Below are 20,660 nucleotides of genomic sequence, written 5' to 3'. Positions count from 1 at the left end.
CTCAAACCGAAGCGTACTTAAACTGGGGTATGACTGTATTAGCAAAGTTTGTTTATTCAACCATACAGAGGTACCTTGGCCCTGGAGGAGTGTGATGTGTGGTGGCTGGGGTCCTGTGACCCTCTCTACCTGTTCTTTCAACATGTTGAGGGGGTTGTGTGAACTCCCCTGGAGCTGGTGAATATTTTTCATCCTGAGGCTACATTCTCTTCTGGGCAACTTTCCAGGGGCCACAACTTTCTCTGGAAAGCAGGGCCAAAGGCAGAAGTGGACAGACCAAGAAATGTGAATTTATATCTAAGCTAGCTTTGACACCCACCCACCCACACTCCTCTCTCATATATCCAGACAAGCAAGAATCATTACCAGAGTTCAAGGTCACATTCTAGTTCAGGCAACCCCAAACTTCAGCCCTCCAGATGTTTTGGACTACAGTTACCATCTTTCCCGACCGCTGGTCCTGTTAGCTAGGGATCATGGGAGTTGTAGGCCAAAACATCTGGAGGGCCGCAGTTTGGGAGTGCCTGTTCTAGTTGGGCAAAACTATCCAAGAAGGATGCAAGCAGGATGGAGAAAGGATGTGCTTGAGAGAATGCCAGGGTCCAAACAGGACCCCTAAACTTGAGATTTGCATCCCTTCCCTTGAGAGATTGCCAATCTGAATATATATTGCTAAGAGAACTTAAACAAAGGTAGTAGAAGGAAATGCACAATAGCTAGTCCTAGCCTTATGGGTTGGCTTCAAAGTTTCACAACAGACCTGTAATTTAACAGCTAAACTTCTATAACAGGTAGACTAGAACATGTAACTGCAAATTTAAAAAAAATGATTCTTTTTTATTTTTAAAAGCCTACAATGTTGGGATATCAATGCACAATGGGATTTTGAGACTGTGACAAAAAGCCCATGTTCCCTACCCTGCTCTTTCTGGTCCTCTGAGAGAAGCTCCTAATGTCATTAACAGGAAACAGAAGTTGTTCATTGCCCAGCAGCAAACTTGTATTTGTCAAGTGTGCATAATTGACAGGTGTGCTTTCAGGGAATTGCTGTTTGCCATATCCACACTTGACAATTGAGGTATGCACCTTATATTATGAAAGTGTGTGAAAGGGATTTTACAAAGATACCAAATGACTGTGTGTGTGTGTGTGTGTGTGTGTGTGTGTGTGTGTGTGTGATCAATCATGGGTATTTTGTACCGCTATAGAGCAATCAACAATTTATTTCCTTACCACATTTTCTCAAGGCACAAGAAGTGCCTAAGACTGAGAAGATGAGAGAGCCCTTGGGTTGTTGTAATTTGCTGTTGTACCGGTGCAGCAAACCACCATTGAAATGCAGGTGCTCTGCACAGTGAAATAGCTGTGTACAAGGCCTAAAACAACCAACCAACCAAACACACTCAATGTTTCTTTTGTTCCCTTGCTTATGGATGTTTAAAATGCAGCCTTTCCTAGCTCTTTGCTTTCCCCAATACAAACACACGAAGCTGCTTACACTGTGTCAGGCCACTGACCCAAGTCACACACTGCTATTTGCTGCAGCTGGTGACAGCTAAACATCTTCTGAGGCAGGGATGCCCATCCATCGAAGATCTGTTTGGCTGGTCATGCCAGGATTCTAAGTTAGAACCTTCAGCAGGAAAAGTCCTCCCAAACCCATTTGACTCATAAAAAAAATTCCTTCAGTAGCACCTTAAAGACCAACTAAGTTTTTATTTTGGTATGAGCTTTCGTGTGCATGCACACTTCTTCAGATACAGGGTATCTGAAGAAGTGTGCATGCACACGAAAGCTCATACCAAAATAAAAACTTAGTTGGTCTTTAAGGTGCTACTGAAGGAATTTTTTTTATTTTACTTCGATCCAGACCAACACGGCTACCTACCTGTAACCATTTGACTCATGCCACTCTGGGCAGTTTCTAGCAGATGCAAAATTATGATGAAACATTAAATATTTAAAACTTCCCTATACAGGACTGCCTTCAGATGTCTTCTAAAGGTTGGATAGTTACTTATCTCCTTGACATCTGATAGGAAGGTGTTCCATAGGGTGGGTGCCACTACTGAGAAGGCCCTCTGTTTGGTTCCTGTAACTTCACTTCTTGCAGTGATGGAACTGCAAGAAGGCAGGGGCGTATGAAGGTGGTGCGAAGGGGGCGGGCCTCCCCGGGCACCGCCCTGGGGGGGAGGTGACAAGATGGCCCGCTGCCTCCCCTCAGCTGTAGAGCGGTGGAGGGCACACAGGTTGTCAGTATGGGTGCCGCTTGCGCCGCATCCGCATGGCGTCCATATGGGCTGCCACTCACGTGGCGACTGTATGAGGTGCTGCGTGTGCACAGTCCATACGGATGTCGCACATGCGTCACAGGGCCTATCGCCCCACCCCTTGGTGTCTCGCCCTGGGTGACAGAGAGGGTTCCTCCGCCACTGCCAGAAAGCCCTCACTGCTAGACCTCAGTGTCTAGGCTGAATGTTGGCGGTGGAGATGCTCCTCCAGGTATACAGGGCCAAGACCATTTAGGGCTTTAAAGGTCACCACCAACACTTTGAATTGTGCTTGGAAATATACTGGGTGCCAATGTAGGTCTTTCAGGACCGGTGTTGGCATATGGTCCCAGCGGTGTTAGCATATGGTCACCAGTCTACCTGCCATGTTCTAGAAAACAACTTCCATCAGGCCCAGCTGGAATAGACAATAGTAAACAAAGTTTTATTGGAGGGCACCAGGTTCGGGACTAATGTTCTTTTTTTAAAAAAATAAAAATAAATTAAAGATAAAGATTTTTTTAAAAAACAATACAAATTGGTCAATACATAGCCAATTACAATCCCCCCCTTTCCTCCCTCTCCCACCCTCTAAGGACTTCCCTCAGCTCCCCTTTCTGATTTGTTTGTACATATTGTTTCCTGCATGTTATAAAATTGTACATATCATTGCCTTACCTATCATATGTTCTACTAATAAATTGTGGGTGTTTATTCAAAACCTGCCAAGGAGTCCAGATCCTTTTGTTGTCTTTTTAAATAGTTTGTAAAAAGTTCCCATTCTTCTTTGAAGTCACAGTTGTCCTTCTCACATAGTTTCTATGTCAACTTTGCCAACTCCGCATAGCTCATCAATTTTTCTTGCCATTGTTCTTTTGTTGGGATTTCCTCATTCTTCCATCTTTGTGCTAACAAGACTCTTGCCGCTGTTGTAGCATACATAAATAAGTTCTTTATTTTCCTTGGCAGGTCTTGTCCTAGAATCCCTAACAAAAATGCTTCTGGTTTTATTTACAAATGTCTTTTTAAACATCTTTTTCAATTCATTATGTATTATCCCCCCCCTTTTTTTACTTCTCTACATTCCTACCGCATATGATATAAAGTACCTTCTTTTTCTTTACATTTCCAACATATGTTTGTCCCGGTTTTATACATTTTCCCCATTTTTACTGGTGTAATATACCACCTGTACATCATTTTCATATAATTCTCTTTCAAAAGAGAACAATCTGTAAATTTCAAATCTACCTTCCACAGTTTTTCCCAATCCTCAAATTGTATATTATGTCCTATATCATGCGCCCATTTAATCATAACTGATTTGAATTATATTTAAAGAAACAAGTGGAGAAAACGAATCTTATAGCAGAGATATGAAGGGCACAAAAAGTACAAATTAAAAAATAAAAAGAGAGCTAAAATAGGTTAATGTATGTAGTATACCAAAGAAACATAAATCAGGATATAGGAAAGGCTGGAAGTCACAAATGGTGGAGGGTGTGTGAGGGTGGGGTGGGGATAAAAGGTTTTATGATTATGCAATTTCAGAATATTTTCATCTATATTGCTTGTTTCTCCTTTATTATTAGTTCATCTTTATTTATATGATTTTAAATTCAGTTATGTTATGTTATGTTTATTTGTTATATGTGTATATGATTTGGATTTAATTTAATTTCAGAGTTGATGCAAAGTTGTTTTGAAGTTTTGTTATATGTTATATAAGGTTTTTTGTTGAGTTGTGTTTATTATGTTTATTTGTTGAGTGGCATTCATTATGTTTATTACATTGTGTCTTTTTTGTTTTTGTTTTTGTTTTTTCTTTCTCCTTTTTGTCTTATTTTTTGTACATATTTTTTTAAAATTCAATAAAGATTATTTTAAAATTAAAATAAATAAATAAATAATCATAATAATCATAACTGATTTGACCTCCTCATCTTTTGTTTCCCATTCTAGCAGAATGCTGTATGCTTTCTTCAGTAGTTTCACATCTTCTTCTATAACCTCCTTTTGAATTCTAGAAATTGTATAACTAACCCCCCTTTTTAATCCTCCTTACACATCTCATTTAATTGTCTGTAATGCAACCAACTCTGAAAATGATCTTTAATTTCTTCATAGTCTTTTAATTTCCATTTTCCTTCTTGATCTTTCAATAAATCTCTATATGTAGCCCACTCTCCCTTTTTGCCAAGCGGTTTGAGTAATGAAGCTTCTATTGGTGATAGCCACCAAGGTGTTTTTTTGTTCTATTAAATCCTTATACCTTTCCCACACTCATTAATGATTTCCTTCATTGTCTAAAAACCCAGGACAGACAATGAAACTCTATTTGGATAATCAAGCTTCAGACTACCGAGTGCATCTTTAATAGTTTTTTGAATATCTAACTTTCCACAGATGGTGTGGCATAGCGTTCATCAAAATATTCCAATAGGAAGGTGACAAAGACATGGGTAATTATGATAATGGAAAGTATTAATAGTGAATCAATCAGAAAGGTCAAGTGTTGGTTGCCAAGAATAAATGGATTCAGCAATTCTCTGGTGGACAAGCAGAAGTAGATTATGATCCAGCAGTCAAACACACACACACACACAATCATCCAAACAACAAAATCTTCTAAACAACCATCTTCCAATTTTCTAGCAAGCACCACAAAGAAAATTTACACCTCAATCATAAACACATTTACTCAGGAGAGGTCACACTAATTACTTGATATGACATAACTTGCATGTAAGTATGCTTATTTATTTTATTTAGTTACTGTACTTTTACTCCACATGTCACACTATTGCCTCCCCAATGAGGCTCACATCAGTTAAAAGAGAATGAGAGAGAAAGGCCCTGCCATCAGGCTCACAAGACAAAACCTGAACAGGAAAACATCATGCTGCAACATTTTGTTGCATGTTCCAGTGGCATTATCTAAAATGTCATACAAATAAGACTTTGAAGAAAAGTCTTAGCAACATCTGGCTCCAGAATAGCTGCAGCATAATCCTAGCAGTTAACATAGTATCTCCTGGGTTCAACGGAGGTTGGTGATTCGAAATTGCATCATGTACACACTATGACATATTCTGCACAAGGAACACACACATTTGGCCCTCAGTCAGAATTCCTGCTGGTTTTGAGAGATAGCCCTATCACTTGCCTGAATTCTGACATCAAGTTTGGTTCCTGCACATAGATGCAGACGCTTAAATGATAAGAATCATAACGTATCATGTTGGACCTTTTGCCTTGAAACACCATTCCCAGTCCTTTTTGATCTCTACCAGCAAAGGGATGAGAATGCATGCCTCATGAGTCACTTAGCCAGCAGATGAGTTGGCCCAACCCACTCCAGGCCTGATGGGGAGACTTGTGAAGTCGAGGGCTTAAAACAGCACAGTCATCAAGAGAGCTCATTGTCACACCTCTTCATTTTCTATTGCTATCCTTAGTAATCAAGACCCTGGCAAGTTGGGTTTTTAAGTAGCTGTCCATTTGCCATCTCAACCTTTATTTAAAACTCTGGAGAGTATTTAATCATGGTGATTGACTTAATGGCCCTTGCCAAGTCATTTGTATCCTTGACCTGCACCCAGGGGATCAATAGGCTTTTGGGTCGTGCCAAAAGCAAGATGACAACACATGCATCTGCCAAGTGTTGTAGAAAGATGCTTCATGCCAGAATTTGCACCCAAACACTCATAAGCAAAGATTGCTGGAGAAAAGCAAGAATATGAGAAATGAGAGATTTTACTTTCTTGGGCTCCTTGATCACTGCAGATGGTGACAGCAGTCATGAAATTAAAAGACGCCTGCTTCTGGGGAGAAAAGCAATGACAAACCTAGGCAGCATGTTAAAAAGCAGAGACATCACCTTGCCGACAAAGGTCCGTAGAGTTAAAGCTCTGGTTTTCCCAGTAGTGATGTATGGAAGTGAGAGCTGGACCAGAAAGAAGGCTGATCGCCGGATAATTGATGCTTTTGAATTATGGTGCTGGAGGAGACTCTTGAGAGTCCCATGGACTGCAAGAAGATCAAACCTATCCATTCTTAAGGAAATCAGCCCTGAGTGCTCACTGGAAGGACAGATCCTGAAGCTGAGGCTCCAATACTTTGGCCACCTCATGAGAAGAGAATAATCCTTGGAAAAGACCCTGATGTTGGGAAAGATTGAGGGAACTAGGAGAAGGGGACAACAGAGGATGAGATGGTTGGACAGTGTTCTCGAAGCCACCAACATGAGTTTGACCAAACTGCGGGAGGCAGTGCAAGACAGGAGTGCCTGGCGTGCTATGGTCCATGGGGTCACGAAGAGTCGGACACGACTAAATGACTAAACAACAACAATGAGAAATGTTCAAACATCACGTGATGGATATACTCAATTTATTAATGCCTTGTGATCAACAAACTCTTGATAAATTTGTGTGCACCCATCTTTCATAAGGCCACACAGTTGCGTGACCAGGCGGCGACAGCCCCAGCCCCCAGGGATCATAAGGAAGGAATAAAGACTCTGACAACGTTATATGGAATTAAACTTAGGCCACAACTTTATTAAACTTCCAAATATAGGAAGACCTTGGCTTAGGCCTTGGGCGTGTATACCTTCCAGCACCCCAGCCGGGGGGGGGGACTGGGGCTCATCAGGGTAAATGGGATATGGGGGTGTTCTGCAAGATGTAAGTGTAGCAGGCAGCCCAGCCCATATGCCCGCACACAGGGTAGTTCACTGACGACCTTTCGGTGTATGGCCAGTGACAGCCATATATATAACCCCTTTAAGAGGGGGACCCTGGAATTGCTGCCGCAGGGGGGTGAATCACCACTTCATGCCTGCCCACCCCATATAGGGAAGAAAAGACTAAAGGATTACACCCAAGGCCATAACTGCCGAAGTTGTGACAAATTGCTATGTGGAAGACAAAACCTGCCAATGCAGGAAAATTTATTCCCAGTCCTTCAACAGCAACCAGTCAAAGACCATAGCAGCGCCCGCTAAACTGGAAGAAAAAGTTAACCTGCAAACAAGAAAACATTAAACTAAGGGAGGGTGAATCTCCAGAGCTGACTGCCTGGGTACTGTCAGCTCCACCCCCTTATATATATATGGGACTGGCCCCACCTCCCAGCAAGAAACTTGATTACTGAGGCTGGGCGTGAACCTCCAGAAATTAACACTGAGAGGAAGAAGAAGAGTTTGGATTTGATATCCCGCTTTATCACTACCCGAAGGAGTCTCAAAGTGGCTAACATTGTCCTTTCCCTTCCTCCCCCACAACAAACACTCTGTGAGGTGAGTGGGGCTAAGAGACCTCAAAGAAGTGTGACTAGCCCAAGGTCACCCAGCAGCTGCATATGTGGAGGAGTGAGGAAGCAAACCCAGTTCACCAGATTACAAGTCTACCACTCTTAACCACTACACCACACTGGCTCTCAAGAGACAAGCCTGCCCGTTTGCCAGTTAGCTCCCTGGGAACTGTAGTACCACGCGCGATCTTGCAAAGGGCACCCAAAATGTAAAGTGCTCATAAAAAGAATAAAAATCCAAATTTTGACCAACTAAATAAATACAGTAGCTTTCTGACACCAAATAAACTATATAAATCAGTCAGCTCCAAAATGCTACTGCTACAACAGTTGTCCATGTATAATGTATATACTGTGTGTGTGGTGTGTGTATAAAATCTTCTATAAGCCCTGATAACATATAATAAAAGGCCAGATTCATCTCATCAGGCCAGATGCAGAGCATGGATCAAGAGCAGGCATCCCCAAACTTCGGCCCTCCAGATGTTTTGGACTACAATCCCCATCTTCCCCGACCACTGGTCCTGTTAGCTAGGGATCATGGGAGTTGTAGGCCAAAACATCTGGAGGGCCGCAATTTGTTTGTTTCTCAAGCAGATGGTTGCCATGAACAATGGCACTTCTATTCCACCTTTCATTCAAGGAGCTCTAGGTGGTGTACATTTAAGCCCCACAACAACCATGTGAGGTAGGTGAGGCTGAGAGGCAGTAACCAGCCCCACCTCACCCAGTGAGCTTCATGGCTGTATGGAGATTTGAACCCTGGTCTCCTGGGCCTTAACTAGTCCACCGCACTGTCGCTCCCAATAGATGTTGTTAACTATTTGCAAAACTGCACACAATACTGTTTCTTTGCCAGGGAGGAAGATGAGCATAAAACCAAAACTTGGCCAGGCCCCCATGACCTCCCCCTCTTGCCGATCAGAAGGTTGGCGGCTCGAATCCCCGTGACGGGGTGAGCTCCCGTTGCTCAGTCCCAGGTCCTGCCAATCTAGCAGTTTAAAAGCACACCATTGCAAGTAGATAAATAGATACTGCTGTGGCGGGAAGGTAAATGGCGTTTCCATGCTCTCTGGTTTCTGTCACAGTGTTCCACTGCCACAGAAGCAATTTAGTCATGCTGCCCACATGACCCGGAAAGCTGTCTGTGAACAAACACTGGCTCCCTCATCCTGAAAGCAAGATGAGCGCCACAACTCCATAGTCACCTTTGACTGGACTTAACCGTCCAGGGGTCTTTTACCTTTGCCTTACATTACCTTTGGCCTCCCCCATGTAAATATTCGAGGGGGCTGAGCCCCCCAAAGTTGATGGGCACTGCCGAATGCTGTGTGTGTCACCTTATGTGGTGATGTGGGCAGGGCCTCCCCCCTTTTATCCAAGTTGGCACCCCAGACCTCCCAGCAGCCCCAACAGGTCCAGTGGGCACCAACTGTCAACCTGCCACTGAACGTTTCCCTCTCACATACTATACAAAATCTCACGCACCAAAGTAGACCTACATTCTGTGCCCAAGCACATCAATGACTGCCGAATAGCACAACAGTCAGTAAACCCTGAAGACAGCATTGTGCTCTTTCTCTCAGGTACACACAGTCGCCTTTTATCTTGTTCACGATCCATTTCATCGCTCGTCGCGCATGTCAAGGAGGACGCATGAGCCATGAGCGTGTATTTTTATTTTTATTTTTTTACCACGGGACACATCGGCTTCCCGTAATCACTTTTCCCTCATTGTGCTCTCTGAGAGACAGCTTGCATGAAAAAGAGACCTTGATCATTGTTAAATAACCGCAGCAAAAAATAAACAATAAAATAAAAGCTTGCTTTCTCTGTAGCGTGAACACACGTCCCCACCCCCGCCACCCCCACCCGCCCAGCGCGGCATCCCCGGCCATACGAATGCAAGAAAGAAGCCGGTGGTTCTTCGTCAGCCGGTAGATGGCAGAAGTGCACTTTCTCTGCCAATCCTTAACCCTTGCGAGCCGAACTAGATTGATGCTTTGCATTTTGTGAGTCCCGTCCCCCCAACCGCCCGCCCGCCCCGCCATCCTTTCCACAATATCTCTCTTCTCTCTCTTTTCCCTCTATTTACATATTTTGTTGGCCACTTGCAAAATTAAGACTACCGTTCCTCGGATCTTGGGACCTAGTCTTCTGGAAGGTCGAGAAAGGGGGCGTGGAAATAAAGGGGCAAATTCGGGTGTGGGGGGAGATAAGGGAGCCAAAAGCAAAAACAGCCTTGTGGGGAAAGGGCAGCCAAGAGGCACGAGGCTTTATTTGTGTTTGCGCGCTGCGTAATTCACGCTGAGCCGCTTCGTCCCGCTCGCCCGTTTGTGCGCTGCAAGGGTTCTTTGCGCTCAGTTACTTAAAACACCATCCCCGACGTCTCCCGGAGGAATCTGCAAACTCCAAGAGCAACCAGCAACATATGGACTTGTGAATGGGGGTGGGGCGAAAGAAAAGGTGTCTACAGGAGCTCGATCTTCCGCTCGTGTGCACGTGTGCGCGCGCGTGTGAATGCGTGCGTGCCGTTCGCGCAGTTACGCGTCGTGCTCTTCCACCAGGCTCGAACGCTTTGCGAGGCTGGCATCCTTCTGCAAAGCCCCGGCGCCTGCTTGTTCTTCGCTGTCGAAAAAGAGAGAAAGAGAAATAGAGAAGCAGCTGAATTAGCTCCTGCTTGTTTGCTTCCTCGGGACTATTGTGGTTTGGTTTATATATACAGTATATATATAAAAGCAACAACCAGATGATTCTCTCTGACGACCAGCTTTTTTCCTAAGCCAAAACAACAAAAAACATCAACAAGCATTCTCCCTTAAAAAAAAAAATCATCTGAAAGAGCGGGGAGAAAGAGAGAGAGTGAGAGAGGAGGAGGAGAGGAAAGACGAAGCGGAGCCTCAATAGCCACGGAGCGGCTGTGGAGAGTTTGGAGGCTAAAGCCCGCGCGTCTGGTCAATTTCGAGGCGCGCCTGGTCGATTTCGAAGCGCGCCGCAGCTCCTGAGATTCTATATATATATATTGTATTGCTATTTTATTTTATTTATCGGCAGGAGGGGGCGGCTAGTGTTGGCCAGGCGCTCCAGGCAGCCCCGGGCTGCCTAGCATAGCTGAGCTGGCGGCAGGCGAGGAGCGGAGGCCCCCTTCCCTCGAGCTCGCTTGCGCCGAGAGCCTCGCTGCCCCCGTCGGAGAGATGGTTGAGTCCTCCTCGTCAAGGTTGCTGTGGTATCCCAGAAACACTGTTCACTCGGAGCTGTGACCGCGCACCATCAACACACACACACACTCACACACAGCTCCGCGCAAACTCCGCCACTGCGCCTTGGACCGAGGCAGGGGAGAAGGAGGAGGAGGAGGAGGAGGAAGAGGAAGGAGAGAAGGAGGGAGGGGGGCGCGACGAAGGCGAGCGGGCAGGCAGCTCCGGATCCGGGGAGGAAGCTCGCTCCGCTCCTTGCCGAAGAAGAACATGCAAAGGGTCTGCTGCTGCTGCTGCAAAGGGGCCACCTGGCCGAGCCGAGCCGCCGCCGCCGCAGATCTGGGGCGAAGGGGATGTAGGAGATGCAGCCGCCCGGACTTGTGCATCTGGGGCAAGATCATGGGGATTAAAAGTGGATTTACCTTGGGGAACCTCGTCTTTTTCTGGATGCTCTCCTGTGTGAAAGGTAAGGGGCGCGGGGCAAAAAAAGGGGGGGAAGAGCCCCCCTTTTGCCCATCACCACCATCGATCGCACAGTGAAGGGAAGAGAGGGGGATAGAAATATATAAATAATCGTCGGTGGGGGGTTTGAGGAAAGATAACTGTGTTTTGGCCAAGAAGGAGGTGTGTGTGTGTTGTGTGTGTGTGTGTATGGTTATAGCTTTGTCCTTTCTCAAGGTTTCCACATGATTACACTGATGGTTAGTCTTATGAATGTGGCTTTCTTGCTGGGGGTTGATGTTGCTGCTTTGCAAAATAAATGATCTCTGGAGAAAGCGAGGTGAGGGAGGAGGTGAGGGAGGAGGGGGGGTTGGGATATATATATATATATATATACCAGGCTCCCTCATCTGCGATAGGAAATGCAATTTGCTTGCCAAGGCTGGCGTTCAATGCAGTGACTGAAACTGGTGCCCAATAAATATTCTTGCAGTATGCTCAATCAGAGACGTGAGTTGGGTCCTACAGCCTCTTAAACGAGTGGATATTCCGACAGAATTACCGCTGGAGGATTCCTCTCCCCCTCTTTTCCCCCCTTTGCCTTGAGAATATATTTTTTTAGGAAAAGGAGGGGAGGCGACAAATATACAGAGTGAAGGAGATTACTTGATGTTCTTGCTCCCCCCCCCTTTTAAATGTAGTTTCATTTTAGACAAACAAACAGATTTTGGCTGAGAAGCACACAGACAAAATGTGTTGCCTTGAATGAGATTCTTTTCCTTAATGCCGATAAACACCCATTTCATAAGGAAAGTTGAGAGAGAGATGAGGAAGACAGAAGGACTTTAGCCAACCATAGCTTGGTGTTTTGAAGGACTCAGCTGCATTATTATTATTATTATTATTATTATTATTATTATTATTATTATTATTATTAAAAACAATAAAGCATCTTTGTGGGCAAGATCTGTCATGGAGTGCAAAGATTTAGCCTTTCCCCTTCCTCATTTTGATTTAATGAATGGAGGTGTGGTGCAGAAGGTTCTTGGGGTAAGCTTTTGGGAGATATAGCAGAAGGGCTAGGCGTGAGAAGGGAGAATGGCATCCCATAAATTAGACTAGGATGGATGAATTGGTACTTTGGAGAGAGGCATGCTTTCAAATTGGGAGATCCTGATACAACCATTGCATGGCTAGAGGCAGATAACGTATCTCTTCTTTGGAAATCCTTCTTGCAAGGAATGCCTGCATCTCCCCGAGAAAGAGAGAGAGAGAGAGAGAGAGAGGGAGAGAGAGGGAGGGAGAGAGAGATGAGGCTCCTTGGGAGTTTGAGGAATCTTCAGTTTGGAGTCTTCCATTCCCACTGGACGGTTTGCCTTGTTCTTTTCGTTTGAAAAGGAGCTTGCTTCCCCCCTTCTCCTCTCTTCTCCTTTCCTCTCCTCTCCTCTCCCCACCCCCGAAATTGAGCTGGGTCTTTTTTATGAAACACTTGATTGTCTTGATTCGCAGCTGGTTCAGTCCCCATTTGCATGGAGGGAGGGGTGAAGGGAAGGAAGGACCAGGATCATTCAGGGTTGCCTAGGGCTGCTGATACTGGGGGGTAAGGGATTTACCTCATCCCCCTCCCTCTCCGCTCCAGCCCAGGCTGGGGAGGGAACATGCCTGGAATTTTAATGCACCTTCTAATTACAGAAAGCTTGTCCGGGTTTGTGGCCATTGACGCAATCTGTTCCTCCACCATCCTTTGCCCAATTTCTTCTTCTTCAGAGAAATGGTTCACTAGAGAGATCCAAGGACCATTTATTTAGAGGGGGGGGGGTGTTGATGTGTGAATGTAGGTGTGTTGGGCTGATTGGAAAAGAACCAAACCCTAATTAATAAACATTCTCCTATCTCTTTTGCCCTCCCATTTCCCTGTGCGTGACTTGCTTGCTTGAATAATACACAACAGAGATACACAAGCCCTGTGTGATCTCTGGGGGCTGGGAGGAAATGCACACACTTCAGAGGATGGATATTCTGTTTAAATGGATGACACCACAGCTGCTAAAGTGCAGGGTGGGTGGACACAGAGGAAGACCTGCCTTGTAACTATGGGTCGCATGGAGGCAGCATCCTACAGAAATTAATAGCACAGGTGGTTTTTCTGGTCTGTACTGCTAAGATATATATGCACACCAATGCCATATCACTACAAGGAGCGATGGTTGGTGAGAAATTTTCAGGCACTTGTTGAACCAAAGTGACACCTTTGGGAGAAGGGGGGGATACCACTGAACGCTGCACCTGTTCAGTGGAAAACACAGGGCAGGTTTGCATATGCACAGTCATCACTTGATGACTGCTGCCTCAAGGGATGACTGGCAATGTGTGAATTATAAGACATCACAAATTCCGTACCACAGTCAGAAGGAACGAACACGTCACCTGGTGTCAAACATCACGCTTTTCAATGGACTCATTTCAGTTCATATATGGAATATTCTCCATCACTGAGTAATGAGAAATCGTGTGAGGTACATGAGTACGTATTTATGAGTCCATGTGCAGCCTAGGTGGAGTCCTTTGTGGGATTACACCAACTCAAAGGAGATGGGGTGAGAAGGTTTTTGAAAATAGTCTTGAAAATGAAGTACAGAACAGAAGTTTGAAGGAATTGTTAGTTTTAATTGACAGGTGGTGATGGGGGGAATATTTTGGTGTAATTAAGCAGAGGGCAAAGAAACAAGTGGAACAACTGGTTAGCACACCCAGTGAAAAGGACAAGCAGCGATAGGTTTAGGCTACAGGGAGGCACATATTGCTGCTACTACTAGCACTACTAGCAGTAGTAGTAGCAGGGGCAGTGTGAACAGTGATGGAGCTAGGTGATTTTAGACCCGGACAGGCAGCATGATGGAACGAGGCTTTAGATGTCCTTGTGTATTACATCAGTTTGTGAAGCACACAAAATTTATTTGATTTGCCCACCCTACCATTGCATGCTTCTGTATACCTGAGCAACAAAGAAACCTGAAGTGGTTAGCCAAACCTGACATATACTGTATATATATCTACAATAATGAAATGTAGGTTGCTTCTGCTGCCCTGGATGCTAAACAGAAATGCATTTACCTTGGTATAAGCACATTTTTTGTGACGGAAAAGAATCAAGTATATTTTAAAGTCAGAAGGAGAAAGTGAGTCTCTGTACCCGCATATGTGCATAGCCAACCATCTCTTGACTTTAAAATGTCTTTTGAAATAAGAAAGAAGGGTTGTGGTGGTGACCAGAATGAGTCTTGTTGGGCCCAGGAATGTCTATGCCAGCCCAGACACTGATGCTGGGCCTGTTTGCCTCCCCCCCCCAATCACCCGCTGTTTTCTGAGTGGTCAGTGTGGAGCTAACACATCTTTAGGGATTTGGGCTTCAGCCCTGAGGTCCAGCTTTAGTTTCAGTTCAGTGGGATTGACTACCTAGTAAGGAGGCATAGGATTGCAGTATGATTTCTATTCATTATACCATTAATATTTGAAGCAGAGTTCAATTCTTCACAAAAGAATAATGGTCAGGAGGCAGTCAGATAATGGTGCCAGGCTTTAATGGACGGAAGGTAGGGCAAAGGCTTGTGGCTGTAGAAAGGCTTTGTTAAATTAAGTAAATGGGTCTAACTCTGGTGTAGCTGTGACCTGTGACTTTTTGATCCCATGCCATCATGTGCTTTCTGAATCCCATCCAGACACTGGTTTAAAATTCGCTGTGCATACTGTTGTTGGCTTCAGTGGGAAGCAGATGGTACCCTAAAAGCACCTTATACTGTTTTGCTGGACCGTGCATGGATATGACTATTAAACATGGTTCTTTAGGCATGCCATCCCAACCCATTACAGCTGTGATTGAGTTCTTTGTCTAGCCTTTGACGTACAGTCCCTGAAGTCAGAAAAAGATGGCCTTTTATCAATTTGATTTATGTACTTATTATGTAAAGAGGGTCTTCACCTATTTTTTTGTTTTCCCTGATAATATAGGACAGTGGAAAGGGATACTGGACGTTTAAAACTGAAGGAGGTGAAGCAAAGAGGACTCCAAAGGCCTGTGCTTCATCATGTGTGTCCCCCCCCCAATAACCTTCTGCTTCCCTTCTACCTTGTTGGTCACTTCTATGGTCCCAATGAGCCCCCAATGGCCCCACTGGAACCATAGTTCCATCTTAGAACACATGATTTACATGCGGAAAAATCTAGTTCAGTCTTTGGCACCTCCAGCTAACATAATATCAGATACTAGGGGGAGGTCCACTTGAGAAGTTTGTGAGCTACTGATCTCCAGAAAGTGCAGAGTTAGATGGCTGAGTATAGGGTTGCATCTTGGGTTCGCTCTGCAAAAGTGATCTCTTCTGCCTAGCACTATAAATCCTATATTACAAATGGGAAACCTGTGCCCTTCCAAAATCTGTTAGACTTGTTTCCATCAGCCCCAGCAAGCATAACTTTAAAAGGGGATTAGACAAATTCATAGAGGATGAGGCTATAATGCCTACCAGCCATAATGGCTATGCTCTGCCTCCATGGTTGAAGGCAGTATCTTTCTGAATCCCAGTTGCTTAAAAATACAGGAGAGGGGAGTGTTCTATGTTTGAGTCCTACTAGTGGGTTTCCTGCAGGCTTCTGGTTGGCTACTGTGATAGCAGGAGGCTGGACTAGATGGACCATTGGCCTGATCTAGCAGGCTCATCTTAGGTCCTTACGTTAGAATGGCCAATGGTCACATATGACAGACGTTCCAGTCGAGTAATGTTTGGGTGTCCACCACCTTTCCCATATGTATATTAGTCAAACTAGAAACATCTCCTTTCTGACCGAACTGAAAGAAATGTCTTTTAACGTGGTCACTGCATCCTACAAGCTGAGCTGAAGAAAGTGGCAGAACTCTGCACAGCAGGCTTAAGCTGGTTTAATAGTTCTGTATCCTTTTTCAGGGACTCTTAGCAGATGCAGTTCTGTGTGACCAAAGCTAAGGATCTCTAAGCAGCTGAGATAGCCCCGGCAGTGGAGCATGTGGCTCTTAATCTCAGGGTCATGGATTTGAGCCTGAAAATGGGCAAAAGAAACCCATCGTTTCATGGGGTTGGACTAGATGACCCTCATGGTCCCTCCCAACTCTACAATTCTATGGTTCTAAAAGAAATTTCCAAGATTCCTTTGGAAATACCTCGACAGTTAAAGTGATGCAAAATCAATTCACTTTGTAGTAAAGACCTGCCCCAACTCGGTTTTGAGAATACTAGTGTGTGGGATTTGATATTTATGAATCTTTATTTCAGCTGGACTCCCATGCCTCCACAATTATCATTCCAAGCCTTTAGTTTCCCCAATTGGTAATAATGGTGATGTTTGGCAGCTGAAGATCCCAAATCCTTGTTAATTGTATTTCCTTCAAATGTTGTGGCATTTGGGGGTGCCATCAAATCCATCAACTTCATGATAATGGCTTGGAGTGCCATTGAATGGTTTTTAGACCATGTAGGAATCAATAACATTTAACAGTGGTGATAAAGTCTGTGTTTGCGGTTGGCCTTTATCGGTTGGCCTAAGCTCTAAAGCCTTAACACACTCCACAGGAGGACACTAGAAGAATTTTTCTCTGTGTCTATGGAAAGGCAGACATAACTCCACAATGATATAGACAGTTCTGTATGCATATTTTATATCTTCGTTGCCTTCAAGACTGCATTGCTTCAGCCCTGCTTCAATGGCATGGCAGTGAGAAGGGCTGTTACCCAAAAATGTCAATCAGTGTGGGTGCAAGAGGATTAAAAAGAATATTAGATATGTCAGAAATGGTAAGAAGGGGGGGGGAGAACATTGCAAGTGTATCACAATATAGAGAAGGTGCAAATGAGCTTGCAAAATAGATATTCTTGTCCTTCAACAAATAAAATAAAATCTTTCAGGAGAAGGCTTATGCAGACAGTGATTTAGCTAGGCAACCTTTCCAGTCTGTCTATACTCCAAGAGGGGCATGGATGCTCCTCAAATAACGTCTGGGAGCTCAATATTAGTGAATTCCTATTCAATGATGCGGGAGACTCTGTCTTTCCTATCAGAGTATGGTTATTTTCACCTGCCTTACAAAGGTTCCAGCACTGAGAGTCTTCATATGGTAACTGCTTCCAGGATTTTGTAAGAGTGATTCAGTTGCATACTAGAACTTTTGAGTTTTCACATTTAAAGTGGATTGAAGCACTCCTGTTACTGTAGTGCAATAAATCCACTTTTTATTAAAAAGAAAGAAGAAAATAAAAGCACAGTCTTCTTGCATTTGGAAGACGGCAGGGAAATACATTGTAAAGTGTGGAATGAATGAATGAATGAATGACTAATGGGAAAGCCCCACAAGCAAATCAGGACAAACACTCATTGTCGTATAACTGCCCAATAAATAAATCAGAATGAATGCTCAATAAAGACTAGATATAATCCAATCTCCATGCAAGCTTTGTGCAAGCAACTCAGTATGAAAGCTCAATAAAACAGGTCATTGGCAGGATTCTATGTGTTTGCTATCAGAGGGTGGCTGTTTCTACCTGCTTTGCCTGACTCCACAACCCTGATCGCTTCCATAAGGGAGCTTTGGTGGAGGGGATTATCTGGCATAAAATATAGGGTGTTGCTAAATCCTAAATTTGGATATGAAGTAATTGGATATTGTTACTCACTCATGAAATGTTGACGCATGTTACATTTGCTGTTGTTGATTTGTGTGGGTGTTTTGTTGCGATTATCTTATACTTTTTTGCCATGCATAAGTATTGCACAATTGTATTTAAACTATTTTTTTTTAAATTAAAAAATGTAAACTACATTGCGCACATACATTAGATGCATTGACTATGACTATGTACCTATGCACATGTTCTGAAAAACCACTAGAGCATATGATTGGTTAGGAATAATTCCAACTGAACTATGAAGAAGTATCTTATAATTTAATCCTGTATGCGAAAGAGAATGGATGAATAAGAACTGTGAGGGTTAGGCAGAGAATGACACTTCCCCCAGTTACTTTTCAACCAGGAAGGAGATGTCGTCACAAGGTGTCATCACAATGTAGCATAATCCTAACAGTTCTGAATGAAATATTTCACATGGAATTGCCAATGATTCCAGTTACATGTATGAGTCATTGCTTGTGTGTAGGATAGAGGCAATTTTACTATATGGTCACTGTAACTCAGTTGGTGCTTAAAATCTCTTTTTGGGGTTGGGTTTTTTGTGATTGTTGGGATATTTTTAATAAAATAAATAAATCAGAAGTCTTTTGAGTCCTATCCATTTCCCCTTTTAAAGTTGTCCTCTTTTTAGAATCAATTGAGTTGTCAAATTATTTTAGTCTCTCAGGTTCCTTTTCAGCGGAGCCACTGAGACTCCTTTAGAGTCATGCACCCTACTAGGAGTTTATTTTCAAAGTTACTATGCCAGGGACATTCAGTTTTTTCTCCATTGAGAACAAGGAGCATCTAGTAAAACTTCTAATAATCAGATGAGACAAGACTGAACTTTCCTTGCCAAAAGAATCCCCATTGTGCATTATTGCAGCATCATGTTCCTTGACCATTTTCTGATTCATCAGTTAATGTTATTTGTGCATTACATCTGGTGCTGATTTTAAACATTTCCCTTTAAATGGCACACAGAGAGATACACAGTAAAATAGTGATTTATTTGTTCATTTTCTGAATGCATCCTATCCTTCAATGGCTAGTTGCTATTTTGAGGTAAGCTGGGAATAACTGCCTCAGTCTGTTGCCTAAAATGACTGATACTTCCATACTGTTTCCTAGCAAGGCTGGAGACTTGTTACAGTTATAAATGGGACTGAATTCAACCCATGGTGATGTGAACATGGAAATAATAATACAGGAGGCCACACAACTCACAACTCAGAAATCAAATTACCACGTATGAGGCGAAGATGTCACAGTGGCAAGATATGGCATTAATATGTATTTTACAATAATTTATAGGGACCAAAATTACTTCTAACTGCTCAGTCCATGAAACAAAGACTTCAAATTAAATGAACACACATATCACCACCCTATAGATCAGACATCCCCAAACTGCGGCCCTCCAGATGTTTTGGCCTACAAAGCCCATGATCCATAGCTAACAGGACCAGTGGCCAGGGATGATGAGAATTGTAGTCCAAAACATCTGGAGGGCTGAAGTTTGGGGATGCCTGCTATAGATCTTAATGAGTGAATTGTTTAAGCACCATGGACAGCAGATCCTTTGTTACTGCTTGAGCCTGAACATCACGCAGTGTTTGCCTTGAAAAATTTATTTGGTCTTTTGAAATGAAAACCAACTCAGTAATGCTTGACATCCATTTCACCAAAGTAGTCTTCCCTCAAAAAGTGTGCTAGGACTTCTGCATTGCTGAGTATAACATTTGTGATTCTGGTTTCAGGGAAGCACATAAGTTCGCAAAGTAAGCATTGCTGCTCTGAAACCATCAGGCAATCCCAAGAGGCACATACAAGCCCCATTTAAAAAGGATGGAGGTAACAGAACAGCAGTAGGTGCAGTCAAGAGCCATTAAACTCGAGGGGAGTTTTGCTGTTGACTTTGGTGATCTACGGATTGCACATAGCTTGGTGAAGAAAGCCTATAGCTGGCAATTAGAAACTATTATGCATTCCTATATCATGCACCTAAGCATGTGGAGAGAAGCTTATTAAATTTAATGCAATGGAAATAAAATAATGAAAACTTCATTTAATGTCTATAGGGCCACAGAGAGCCTGCACTTCTTTAAAAATTCTTGGCAGGACATCAACAGTATTACTGCCAGGTTTCCACCTGTTTTCTTTTTTTAAAAAAATGTTTTTTTTATTTTAAAAATGGTTATGCAATAAAATGTCCTGTAGTAAGTAATGAAGCTGCTGTAGTGTGAAGCTCCTTTAAGACTTGTATTGAAACTGTTTCCAATTTCAATTACATTAATGGAATTCATTTCTTTTTCATATGAGCCTGAAAATGGGAATCTTGTAACAATATCAAGGAAAAAGCCTTAAAAAATGAATGGGGAGGAAAGGCAGAAGCCTATTTGGGCCTATTCTTGTCACAGCCCAGGGTGAACAAAACATTCACATTGCGCAATACAACCACCACATAATAGTCTTTGAGTCCATGTGAAGTGTATACCTTGGACAGGGAAATTTTTAGATGCAAATCTCCATTCAGCCTTGAGGGTTAAAAATGTTCAAATGCTCAATTTCAGTACTTGGGAACATCACGGGGCCTTGGGGGTCCCTTGACTCATATGAGCTGAGTATGTGCCCTTCATAACCAACATTATTTCCCTGTGGCTAGAGAAATGGCAGGAGATCAGTAGGAGGAGGCAAGCTAGCAACGAATCTTTCCCATTATTAATGATCTCCTAGAGCAAAGG

The 20,660-nt window shown here is 43.5% G+C and overlaps 1 protein-coding gene across 1 annotated transcript in view; it reads left to right on the top strand.

Annotated features, from left to right (window-relative positions):
• The first annotated feature begins 10,990 nt into the window (after window positions 1–10,990).
• The window catches only part of CSMD3 (CUB and Sushi multiple domains 3), a 567,595-nt gene continuing 557,925 nt past the window's right edge, over window positions 10,991–20,660 (top strand). Inside the window, exon 1 of the mRNA XM_060277658.2 lies at window positions 10,991–11,249. Within this exon, the coding sequence (XP_060133641.2) occupies window positions 11,054–11,249 (196 nt within the window). The 5' untranslated portion in view covers window positions 10,991–11,053. The remainder of the gene's footprint in view (window positions 11,250–20,660) is intronic.

This window comes from Zootoca vivipara, chromosome 8, assembly GCF_965207765.1.
Source record: "Zootoca vivipara chromosome 8, rZooViv2.hap1.1, whole genome shotgun sequence".
Lineage (NCBI taxonomy): Eukaryota > Metazoa > Chordata > Lepidosauria > Squamata > Lacertidae > Zootoca > Zootoca vivipara.
The sequence above is the reverse complement of the archived record's forward strand: the minus strand, read 5'-3'. Positions and strand labels throughout refer to the sequence as shown.